We start from the raw sequence: 11,075 nt of genomic DNA, 5'->3' as shown, positions 1-11,075 counted from the left end.
CACTAAAGAAAACAGCACCAGGTGAAGATGGATTGACCTCGATTTTTATTTTTAGCTCTTAATTCCCGCCAGTTCCTGCTTCTACACCAACCACAAAGTCCAATAACAGCTCTCGGTTGCACTCTCTTCCTACTTCCATGAACGATCACAGCTTTCAAATCCACTTGCTTCTACATCCAAATCGCTGCCCTTGTTTCTACTCACTTCCTGCTCTTTGTCCAATCACACCTCTCGGTTCCACCTAGTGATAGCACTCAGTTGTACTCTCTCGGCTTCTTCACTTCCATGACCAATCAAAGCCTTCGGTTCCACATGCTTCCTGCTCCTACATCCAATTGCAGCCCTTGGTTCAACTAACTTCCTAATCACAGCTCTCTGTACCGGCCACTTTCTGCTTCTATGCTTCTATGGAAAGAAAGCAAATATGTGGGATAATTTTTGGAGTATCTTGATGAAAAGTCATGCATGACTGCCAGTCCCAACAAAGGCAACAAAATTAGTTTTTCTTAATTAAAAAAACAAAAAAACGTTATTGTAAGCCTGCGATGCATCATTTCATGTAAATGAAAAAAAATATGCAGGCGACAAAAAAAAAAAAAAAAGTTGACATGAGGGGTAAAAAATGTTGCAGTTGATGTAAGTCCACACACAGGTTTGGTTCAGAGGTTAAATGTGATGCTGACCGTATCCCCAGGATCAAGGATGACCATCTTGGTTTGTTGCCGTGAGCCGGTCCGACTGGTGCTGATGGTGTCCAATCCGGGAGCGACTTCCATGTCGAAGCCGTCCGGCGGTGCAGTCCGGGACTGAAAAATTCAGTTTTGATTTTAGATTGATTCGAGTAAAACAATGACCAAACGTGCAGATAAATGCTCATCTGATGGGCATCCATGACTTGGTGTCATCTTCCAAAGATGAAGCTATTTTGACAAGAGGTGTCCCTCACCATTGCTTATGTGGCAGTCTGTCCAAGGCGACGTAGAGTGCTGTAAATAAAAGTTTGCACAGGTACAGTATGTCCACAAAAACAGGAGCCATGTGATAATGTAGAAAGCATGAAAAAAGCTCAGTGGAGTTTGCACAGCCTGCCCATGTAAACGTTAGCAGTTCAGTCAGTGCTACTAGCTTGCCGTGCAAACACAGCAATCAAATATGTCTTTTGATCATACACATACATTTACACTTATGTAACACTGTATGTAGGATCGCAACATAGAAATTATAATGTTGAAATTTAAAGTAGTGATGGGCGAGTATAGATATCAGGTATCAGTATTTATCAGTAGTAATGCTAAACTATGTTGAACTCACATGTCGCCTGAGGTGAGACGAGGACTTAATCAAGGTCGCCCTGAGGCGTCTATGATAGCGTGGCGGATGTTTCCTCTCAATGTCGGAACCATGAGCGCATCCCACTGAGTCGTAGAACCTCTGCAACACACATAAACACAGTTGAGTGTGATGAAGACCAGCTTTGGAGTGAGTAGGGATGATCAGGTGACTGACTTTGCATTGAATGTGGGTCTCCGCCATGAACGCAATGATGGTGGAAAAGGCCTCCTGCAGCGTCACCGTCGGTTTCTGAAACAAGCTCATGCATGTAAGTACAACGTTATAATTATTCACACCTATCCACATATTTTCATGATTTTTTTTTTTTTTTTTTTTTTGGAAGGTGGCACCCAGACCATGACCTGTATGAAGTTAACTGCTAATCAGCTGCTAATAGCTACCTGCTCAATGCAAACTTAAAGCCAAGTTTGTTAGGTTTTTATTCCTTGGCTTTCAACTCAGAATGAGATTTAGCCTAATTTTAGTGTTTTATTGTAAATGTTTGTCACTGTCACCAGGCCTCACTTTGTCGTCTGTCGCTGCACTTTCTTCATCTGTCACAGGAGTGTAGGTATGTTGTTGCTGCCGTCGCTGCTGCTGTTGCTCGCCCCAGTCCACCTTACGCCTGGAAGCCCGCTCGAGAACCTCCCGTCCCAGACGGGCAGACTTTTGCAGAGAATACTGTAACCCGGATAACGTCGCCATGAGAAAGACAGGCTCACCTTTGAGGAGGAAACAGAACCTTAATTGTTCAGGAATCAATTTTGTTTCTTGACGTTTTGAGAACACCGGGTGTACCATTGTTGGAATTATATTAAGTGACAGAATGGAGAACTTCATTATTCACTCCATTGATACAAAATCGTTTCTTCAAATCAAAATAAGATCATCCTTATTAATGATACCCAAAAGGGAAAATTGAGGTTACAGCAGCATTTAAAATAAAATAGCAAATGACAAACCGTTATCTACGTGCATAAAATGTGTACGTGGCAATTCACATGCATTTCTATGTAGATTTAATTGTTTCACTCACCAAAGACCACAAAATGTCGACTCTCAAAATTGTTTACTCTTGTCCAAACTCCGCATGCACGGAGATTGTTAGCTTGTCGTGATAGTTAGCCTAAGTTTTTTTCCCCACCCAGCAGAACTTGTTTATTTTCACCGGTTTGACAACTAAACTGAGGTATTTAGTAGAAGCATAAAGAAGACGTAATTAAAAATTATGTCATCATTACAGCAGCACTTTAGCGCGACGTCAGGAAGTCTCGCGCGAGATAATGCGATTAGCGAAGGGCAGCCACGTTTGAGTGATTTAAAACGTCAGCATGTGTCAAACTATTCGACCAGAGATTACCTTGCTTTGACTCGTCAGACACTTTCCACACTACATAACAGGACAGCAGGGATGCAAATCCCTCGCTTTTTAAGGCACGCCTACCGGAAATGAAAACACGGAAGTCACAGCCTTAGCAACCGTAAGTCAAAGCGTCCGACATATTGGATCGGGCAACTTTAGACTTCCACTTTTATTTCGCAAACGTATCAATTTTGATACTTAATACATTGAGATACAACTGGGTTATATATATTTTTTGTAATATATAAAAGGTAATTTATGTATGTGTGCTTGGGAAGTTCTCTCGCAATATGGTCCCCTTTTACAAAATACACTTCGATTTATTTTGACTCCAATCCCTTCAGTCTAATTCAAGGCCTCCACTAATGTTTGTGTCACAATAAGAAATGTTAACAGTATTTTTCAGACTCTATATGATTATAGCTAGCAGCAATAACACAAATAACATTCTAACCTAAACAAAATGAGATATATTATTGAAAAAATTACACCTGTGTATTTTTAAACAGCAGAAAGCATTTTTGAGAACAAGGCTTTTGTATTAGAAAATACAATTGAAGGTGGTAATTAAAACAACAAAAATCACTTCAATTGTGTACAGTTTATTTTTTCCAAAACACTCAAAGGCATTTATGCCATCAGGACGCAAGCTCCTCCCACAGACTTGATCTTCTCCTCGGCCCGTCGGCTAAAGAACTTGGCCTTGACGATGACGGGCTGTTTGGGCAGCTTGCCTTTGCCCAAAACTTTGTAGTAACCCTGGAGATAAAAATAAAAGCTTTAAAATCCTAAACGAACATTGAAACTTCCTAGGCATTATGAGGTGGGACTTACGGCGCGCACGGCGTTGATGATGGGTGCGGGGCCGTCGGGCTTTTTGCTGTGGTTGACCCTGGTCTGCTCGCTCACCAGCGTCCACAGTTTGTCCAAGTTGATGGTGGGGCAGTAGGTGGTGTTCCTCTTCAGATGGTAATGTCTCATGCCCACCTTGCCGAAGTACCCGGGATGGCTGAGGGTGCACACAGTCATTGATTAGAATAAGGTTACATTTTTGTGCGACTTTGGGCTTAAGCCCATTTCTTCACATCATCTTTTGTTTTTGATAAATCATACTTTACAATACAGTGCCGTTTTTATGTGTCTTTGGCGGTGCTGGAACTGATTAATGGCATTTCAATGGGGAAACCTGATTTGATATGAGTAAAAAGCATTATGCACCTGTTCATGCAACAAATCAAAACTTATTTGGTTAAAAGTAAAATGTGTCCAACTGACATTATATATTTTAAGTAAAATGTTCATTTTTTTCCCCCCTATTAAAAAAAAAAAACAGGTTAATTTAATGCCCTTCCTGCTCTTAAAAATATGGACATTTCCGAAAATGTCTCTTCGGTCACAGCACACCGCTGTCAAGTACAACATCACACAAACTATGAACTGAGACACTAACATTAATCTAAACATGGTGCTTTAGGGACATGGGTAGTTGAGCCAAAAACAAAATGTTGTGACTGTCCATGTGGCTGAACGGCCTACAAGAGAAGCCATTCGGTGAATAGGAGCAGTGGTTTTCTCTAAGAGGACTATAGCACACCAAGACAATCAAGTGTCAAGATGAGACTCTAGCCTCTCCAACATCAAAACAAGTCAGGGTGTACTACAGATTTCTGCATTTAAACTGAATGTATGGCAGACTACAATTTCTCTTTTATTTGTATTGAAAGCAATTATCAGTAATAGAAGCCACAAACCAAAACGCGCCAGAAACAGCATTTAACAAATGTTTGCTGTACGCAAGTGCCACGGCTTCATTCATGCCTATTACATAGTGCAGCTCATGGTATGGCAGTTTTAATGAGAATTTGCACTGAACAACTGGCATGGATTGATAGCATTTCCATTTCAAATGATCCTCTTGAGACACACGTTTTGATAAATTAGCTCATCACAAACTTGTAGGTCAAGGCACGACACTCTCAAAATAAGACGTCTGTTCCCATACAATTACAGACAACTGTCAAAATGTGTGGCCACAAAACAGTGGACAACAGGACTGTTTACACTGACATTGGCAAGTCCACAAGGTATCACACTCGGGTAACATCCCGTCATGTCGCTTACTTACTATTTATCAAAGTTGATCCTGTGGTGATGCATGCCACCAGCATTTCCACGACCTCCTGGATGCTTTCTGTGCTTGCCTGTAGAAGGACACCACAAAATTCGTTAAATGTGTCAACTTTTTATATGTTATAACGCAAGATATATGTGTGCTTCTTACCAACGCGACCGTGTCCGTGGCTCACATGCCCACGGAGCTTCCTGGTCTTGGACTTCTTAGTAGGCTGCGAAAAGATAATTTACATTCAGGCTGACTAACACATACCATTGGGTCGCTTAACAGCACTTTTAAGTGTATGGTCAGCAAGGTTGTTTGCAGTCATGCGATGTTAAATGCTAAATAAAAATCCATTATTATTTAGTTCTACACCTCGCACCGCGAAGCATGCTAAGTAGCTAATGCTAACACCGGTACTGGATTTAGCGAGCATAAAAATAGTCTACTTCATTGACTGTGACTTTTACTTCGCTACACTGTTTATACAGTACTTAAAAGCTACATTCACGAAGACATCAACAAAACTTGAGTTAATTTAACGGACTTTAGCGTTCGGACAGAGAGGGCCCCGGAGGTCTCACAGTGAACCGACAACATTACGTGGTCAATTCATCAAACAATTTCAATCATAGTCAGCGCTAATACAAAATGTCAGACTCGTGTGTTATTTGCGCTCAACGGATGACACATGTAAGTGTCTCCTAAGGAGGATGGGCATAGATTTAACTGGCTTTCTGAGCACAAGGATGTACACGATAGCACCTACCATCTTTGGAGGTTGATCGAAAGAGGAACGGGATTTGGAAACGTCGCGTTTTTCTGTGTGATTTGGCACTCGGCGATAAACAAACTACAGCGCCCTCTAGTGGGAAGTTTGGCAAATATCACATGGCATATTCCACCACCAACATCCCTAAAATATATTATTGTAATGCATTTTCTACATATTCTTTATATAAAATTGTAATTTTCTACATAAAGTATTTTTTAAATAAATGTTTAGTTGACCTCTTGTGTTTTTAACTGCCATTATTTTTCCAAACCGAGTCTCCTGAAAGGCCTCTAAATAATAGTAATAATGAAATTATTAATAATAATAATAATAATAATAATAAAAATACCCCGCCTCTCACTTAAAGTCAGATAGGCCAGATTCGAGTTCACTGTGACCTTAAAAAGCACAAGCCTGTTAGAAGATGGATTCCTGTTATCCAGCTACTAAACATGCTGTCGCAATAGTCCACCGAGGCTTGAAGCAGTAAATGCACACTCACACACCAGTTGTTTGTGAGCATGGAATGCCCTGGAGAACGAGTGAAGGCATCATTAACAGGAGACATTTACTTGCGGGGATTTCACCTTAGTCCAATCAAATCTTTGGGTTTCTCCCCCTTGACACTTGACTTCAAGACAACATCGTCCCTCTCATTGTCGCTTCTTCTCCAGTCTGGAAAAAAACAGTCAGCAGTCAATCACAATAACCAGGTAAGATTGTTTGTGTGTAGATAATCAGTTTAATTGTGTTTTTGATGTAACCAATGATATATTTTTGCTTCTGACAGCTAATCGCTATGGAAAGTAAGCGAAAAACTGATGCAACTTCTCCATACTATGACAAACAGAATTTTGGGAAGACGTTACTTAACAACATAAGGTAAAAAAGAAAAACAATATTTAATACAGCGCAGCAAATGAAATGTACTAAATTCCATGTATAAATAAGCTAATGATACTTGTTTCCTAGTTTGCTTCTGTTCTTGACAACCTTCCCTGTCATTTCTCTGCTGGCTGGTTGGGGGTGGCATCATGGCACCCTGTTCCATTTTCATGGCACATAAAATTTAAGAAGAATGTTGGGATCAAGCAAATATCACCGGAAATGCCTCTTTTCCATTTAAAAAACAGCCCTCCATCTCCTTTGTCCGCAGAGTGGTGCGACATAGCCTTCTGCACCACGATGCCAAGTAAATGGCATGGAAGTTTGTTGGTTTTGCATCTGGAAGCAATTTTTCCTTATTAGTTCCTTATTTAGTCTGTAGGCAAACTATTGCGTAACTCCTCATCTTACCGTCTCTGGCCGTCCAATCAGGATCCAACCTGAGGTCCAGAGGGTTCTGGATAATACCTGCAAAGCTGTCGTGAGACTGGAGCGTCTGAACCTGCAGCCGCTGGTGCCTCCGGTGCGACTGCCGTGCCAAACCCGAGCCGAGCTCTCCGAGGAATGCCTGGATTGTCCTTGGCGGGTGCGAAATTGAAGCATGATGATGATTCACGCCAGGAAAAAGATTGTTCATGATGTTTCCTTCGCAGAATGAAGTCAAGCCAAATGCATGTGACATCCTGGAGATCCAAGAGACAGAGGTGGGGAGGTTGGCTTGAGTCACTCGACTTGAATGATGATTCCATTTGGATTCAAAGATTATGTTCTTGATAAAATTGGGAATGAGATAATGTTAACAAGGAAGGTTTGTAAATCAAAGATGCGAGACACAACAATTCCATTTAACTTCAACCGTTTCTATAAAACACACAAAGACAGGTAGACTACATTAACTTCATGTCTTTGTACTATACTGCAACAAAGCAGATGCCAATGGATGGTCACTCATGAAAACTAATTGTAGAAACGCTGCACATTTGGTCAAGTCAAGTCAAGTCAAGTCAAGTCATGTGTATAGCGGGCCTTCAGACTTGATTCCTGCACATATGTGGCTTACTCCCACTTTTTTTTGACAGGATGACAGCACCACAATATCCAGTATGGATCCAGTTCATCCTGACGGCTCTTCCAAACCTGACCCACCGTACATCCTGGTTCATTCCGGGAAGACTGATCCAGATACCTTCTACTTGGATCCCGATCGGGAGCTGATCATGGTCCTTGATCTGGAGCCAGAAGATCAGATACAAGAATCTAAATGTGTAGAGCCGTCTCCAACCTGGGAAGTAGCCCAAAACCGCGAAGACAAGAGCAAAGAGATGGAGAGCGAAGATTTTTGTGCCGTGTGTCTGGACGGAGGAGATCTGCTGTGCTGTGATCGTTGTCCCAAAGTTTACCACTTGGCCTGTCACCTTCCTTCACTGAGTAGCTTCCCAAAGTGTGTAGTCCACTACTACAGTATACTAACAGTTACTAGGCTGCCTAGCACATAGCAAGATAGCAACCAAAGGCCGATAATGATTTTACAGCTTGTCTTGTAGTCGGGTGCTATTTTTAAAAAGAGTCGATAGAATTCTAAGGTAAATCACGAAGGATTTTGGTCGGGTAACACTTCAAATAAGAACTGATCAATGTTAATATGATGAGAGCTAACATACCGTAAATAGCAAGATTACTATTGAGTTCTAGTTCAAATCTGAACTGCTAAAATGCTAACAGTTGGTATGCTAACTTAGCAAGATGAGTTGAGAAAGCACAGAAGGTGATCGATAAGATTTAATTTTGAACTATAGTTAGTCGGCTACTAATTCTAATGATAATTGATCAAATGCAAGCATGCTAACATTACGTTCTAAAGTGAGGCCCTGCTGTCTTCTAGGGGTGACTGGGTGTGTACATTGTGCAGGACTGACTACGACCTAGCTGAGAGCTTCCGCCGCGAGGGAGTCAACGTTCCCTATGCTCTGTCCCACCGTGACCAGGGGGTGACAATAGCCTAGCACATTATATCACATCATCAAGTATTGATACTTATTGTATTGTATCTTAGCATAATGTAATCTAATCCTACAAGGTGTTATAGCATAAAGCATCTTTCTGAATCGTAATGTAAGGGTATTGAATCATATTCTAAGTTTGTAAGTATTATATTGTTTGTTACTGTAAGACAAAGATGCAAATCATGTTTGTTTAGTCGTATCTTGTATATTGTAGCCTAAGCGTAGTATAACATTGTACTGACAATTCCGAACATCCGGGCATTCTGCGATTTCCACAACGCAGCGCGTCATTTCTAGGGCGTATTGTATTGCTTCTGCCTGTGACTATCGTACAAACCAGGTATGTTGTTATGGTAGTCAAACAACATTTGATCACATTTTCAAATCAAAATACTCCTCACAAATCAAATTACAACAATTGAATGCTTTTCAATGAGCAGACAGCATCGCTTCACCGAGGAAAAATGCTGCATTCAATCAGAATGATCCCACTCGGATTGTGTCACTTCCGCCTTCAAAACGTTCAAGGCAAATGTAAATACAAAATATATGTTCACGTGAGACAACGTGATTTGGAATGCCTGCGTTAACAAGAACCAACCATTTATTGGAATCAGCCATCTTTATTGTTTACATTTGCCTCAAACGCTTTGAGGGCGGAACTGGGACACTGGAGTGGTATAAATCCGACTTCAAACGCCGCATAAAACCACCATTTTGACTTGTGACGTCAACTGTGTTGTATCTTAGCCTAGCATAATTAGCCCAATATATTGCAGCTTATCATAATGTATTGTAGTGTAACATAGCATCTTCTAACTTATCGCAGCTTATCATAGTATCATCTATGCCATATATTCTGTTTTTATCTGTTTCCATTTTGCAGCAATTAGCATTAGAATACAGTTAAGTTTCATTAATATTCATTCACATTCACAAAAAGAGCTTATTGCAACATGATCCTTGCTGGTCTCTTATACTCTGCTGCCACCTGCTGGTCGTTTTTTGTAACAACTACCATTGCTTTAAGACACCTCTTCATATCAGAAGCTACATCAAAGCCTTCTGTATGCTCTTGCATTAAAAAAAACAACAACAAAACGTACGTTTTGGGAAATGAAGGACTAAGTATTAAAAAAAATGTATATATTTACACGTTTTGGGGTTGGAATGAGTTAAAAGTTGTCCTGTAGTTTAGTCTGTTTCTCTTGAAAGTAGAAGTTAAGCCTCTCTTTTTTTTCCTTTCCGCAGAGATGTGAGAAGTTGACATTACTGCTGTATGTTCACCCGCTAAGCACTCCTTTCCACGAGCCTGTCAGTCGTCTGGTCAGTAACCTTAAACGCTGCCAGAACTGTCCCGCATTTTTTCCTGACTGTTGGATGTGCTTCAGGCGAGGAACTACTACCAGGTCATTAAGAGGCCCGTGGACCTGTCGCTGATCCGCAGGAAGTTGGACAAGAGCAACACTCTGCACTACTTCATGCCAGAACTCTTTGTCCACGACGTGCTGCTCATGCTCAAGAATTGTGCTACCTTTAACTATGTAAGTCCATGTTAGCAATGCTGAATTATTGTGTTTGTGTGTGGGAGGAAGTTCCTACACATCATTAGTTAACACTGGAAGACCTGGAGGACAAATGAGAAAGGGACTTTCGGGACACATATCAGCTCTGATTAGAGTCCTCGAGCGCAAGTGCTTTAAAAGTCAAGTAATTAGGGCCTCATTAGCGGTGTGATGTTGAAGTCACATAAATGAAACAGGCTCTCTGACCCCACTGTTCTGCTCCGGCTCGCCCGCAGCCCGACTCGGAGGTGGCCCGAGCTGGTCGGAACCTGGAGGTGTTTTTCCTGAGCAAACTGAGGGAGATTTTCCCCGACAGGACCTTCCCGTCGGCCAGCCAGGACAGGATGGAGCGAGCTCGCCTGCGGTGGCGCCGTGAGGATGAGGAGGGAGGAGAAAGGAGGAAGAGATTTGTGCTCACTGGCAACGCATCCAAATGTTAGACCAATAAAATGGCAGCTTTTACAACTTTTATTACTGCTTCCCTTCATTCATACCCATTGTTTGTTGTTGTGTAAAGTATTGTACTTGCATAGCGTATTTGTACTGTAACTCAATGACAAATTGTTGTGTAACAACAATACTGTAATGTATCGTACTGCAGTGTAATGTAGTGTAATATTGTTTTGTAAAGTACTGAAGAGTATAATGAATCATACTGTAATAAGCATTACTGTATGGCATCTTATTGTAAAGTATCATAAAGCATCTTGATAAATTGTATCACAACATTTTAAGCTAGCACAATGCATCTAGTGTCAGGCCTGCGGGCCCAGCCCGCTGAGTGTGCGTGTGTCTTCCAGGTGTGGTGCATTGGAGTCAAAGCAGCAGGTGTGTCCAGTTAATCAGCAGCCTACTTAAGCCAGCCTCTGACTCCACCACACCGCCAGATCGTCACAACTCCTGAACGAGTTTGTACATCCAGCTAGACCTTGAAATCAACTTTTACTTACCTTTCCTGACTCGCATTTCTGTCCTCCTTTTCAGCCTGTCGTCCTGCCCGCAGACCCTGACCTTGACACACGCCTCGCCTACCAGA

General features: G+C 41.5%; 3 protein-coding genes and 1 non-coding gene across 7 annotated transcripts; 1 reads left to right on the top strand and 3 right to left on the bottom strand.

Moving 5' to 3' along the window:
* Positions 1-28: 28 nt before the first annotated feature.
* On the bottom strand, positions 29-3,117 carry akip1 (A kinase (PRKA) interacting protein 1). Of its 3 annotated transcripts, none has more exons than XM_077517150.1 (6): positions 2,693-3,117; positions 1,858-2,054; positions 1,507-1,581; positions 1,312-1,431; positions 947-986; positions 29-806 (listed from the first exon to the last, which is right to left on the bottom strand). In XM_077517150.1, the coding sequence occupies exons 2-6, from the start codon at positions 2,035-2,037 to the stop codon at positions 697-699; spliced, it is 525 nt and encodes a 174-aa protein (XP_077373276.1). In that variant the 5' UTR covers positions 2,038-2,054; positions 2,693-3,117; the 3' UTR covers positions 29-696. The 3 variants fall into 3 exon arrangements, with proteins under 3 accessions (XP_077373276.1, XP_077373277.1, XP_077373278.1); XM_077517151.1 differs by lacking the exon at positions 2,693-3,117 and adding an exon at positions 2,369-2,686; XM_077517152.1 differs by lacking the exon at positions 947-986.
* LOC144016260 (uncharacterized) lies at positions 2,697-10,484 on the top strand. 2 transcript variants are annotated; one of them, XM_077517147.1, is made up of 10 exons: positions 2,697-2,813; positions 6,225-6,299; positions 6,377-6,468; positions 6,904-7,057; positions 7,125-7,175; positions 7,551-7,912; positions 8,354-8,459; positions 9,726-9,800; positions 9,866-10,018; positions 10,276-10,484. In XM_077517147.1, exons 3-10 carry the CDS (start codon positions 6,386-6,388, stop codon positions 10,477-10,479), a joined length of 1,188 nt encoding a protein of 395 aa, XP_077373273.1. In that variant the 5' UTR covers positions 2,697-2,813; positions 6,225-6,299; positions 6,377-6,385; the 3' UTR covers positions 10,480-10,484. The 2 variants fall into 2 exon arrangements, with proteins under 2 accessions (XP_077373273.1, XP_077373272.1); XM_077517146.1 differs by lacking the exon at positions 2,697-2,813 and having other exon boundaries at positions 5,745-6,299.
* On the bottom strand, positions 3,282-5,671 carry rpl27a (ribosomal protein L27a). The gene is made up of 5 exons (XM_077517153.1): positions 5,581-5,671; positions 4,977-5,040; positions 4,821-4,896; positions 3,530-3,704; positions 3,282-3,454 (listed from the first exon to the last, which is right to left on the bottom strand). The coding sequence occupies exons 1-5, from the start codon at positions 5,581-5,583 to the stop codon at positions 3,326-3,328; spliced, it is 447 nt and encodes a 148-aa protein (XP_077373279.1). The 5' UTR covers positions 5,584-5,671; the 3' UTR covers positions 3,282-3,325.
* LOC144016829 (small nucleolar RNA SNORA3/SNORA45 family) lies at positions 4,199-4,328 on the bottom strand. Its single transcript, XR_013283036.1, has one exon. It is a non-coding gene; the product is annotated as a small nucleolar RNA SNORA3/SNORA45 family (small nucleolar RNA).
* Positions 10,485-11,075: the final 591 nt, after the last annotated feature.

This window comes from Festucalex cinctus, chromosome 3 (genome assembly GCF_051991245.1).
Source record: "Festucalex cinctus isolate MCC-2025b chromosome 3, RoL_Fcin_1.0, whole genome shotgun sequence".
NCBI lineage: Eukaryota > Metazoa > Chordata > Actinopteri > Syngnathiformes > Syngnathidae > Festucalex > Festucalex cinctus.
This window is presented reverse-complemented; position numbering and strand designations above follow the sequence as displayed.

Excerpts from the sequence above, each read along its gene's own strand:
- akip1 (XM_077517150.1), bottom strand. The coding sequence starts at position 2,037 with ATGGCGACGTTATCCGGGTTACAGTATTCTCTGCAAAAGTCTGCCCGT. Across the intron at positions 1,582-1,857 it reads GTGCAGCGACAGACGACAAA|AAACCGACGGTGACGCTGCA; the intron begins GTGAGGCCTGGT and ends AGCTTGTTTCAG. Across the intron at positions 987-1,311 it reads CGTCTCACCTCAGGCGACAT|CACTCTACGTCGCCTTGGAC; the intron begins GTGAGTTCAACA and ends TTTTATTTACAG.
- LOC144016260 (XM_077517146.1), top strand. The coding sequence starts at position 6,108 with ATGGAATGCCCTGGAGAACGAGTGAAGGCATCATTAACAGGAGACATT. Across the intron at positions 7,058-7,124 it reads GCCTGGATTGTCCTTGGCGG|AATGAAGTCAAGCCAAATGC; the intron begins GTGCGAAATTGA and ends TTTCCTTCGCAG. Across the intron at positions 8,460-9,725 it reads TGTCCCACCGTGACCAGGGG|AGATGTGAGAAGTTGACATT; the intron begins GTGACAATAGCC and ends TCCTTTCCGCAG.
- rpl27a (XM_077517153.1), bottom strand. Across the intron at positions 3,705-4,820 it reads AGGATCAACTTTGATAAATA|CCATCCCGGGTACTTCGGCA; the intron begins GTAAGTAAGCGA and ends GTGCACCCTCAG. Across the intron at positions 3,455-3,529 it reads TCATCAACGCCGTGCGCGCC|GGTTACTACAAAGTTTTGGG; the intron begins GTAAGTCCCACC and ends TTTTATCTCCAG.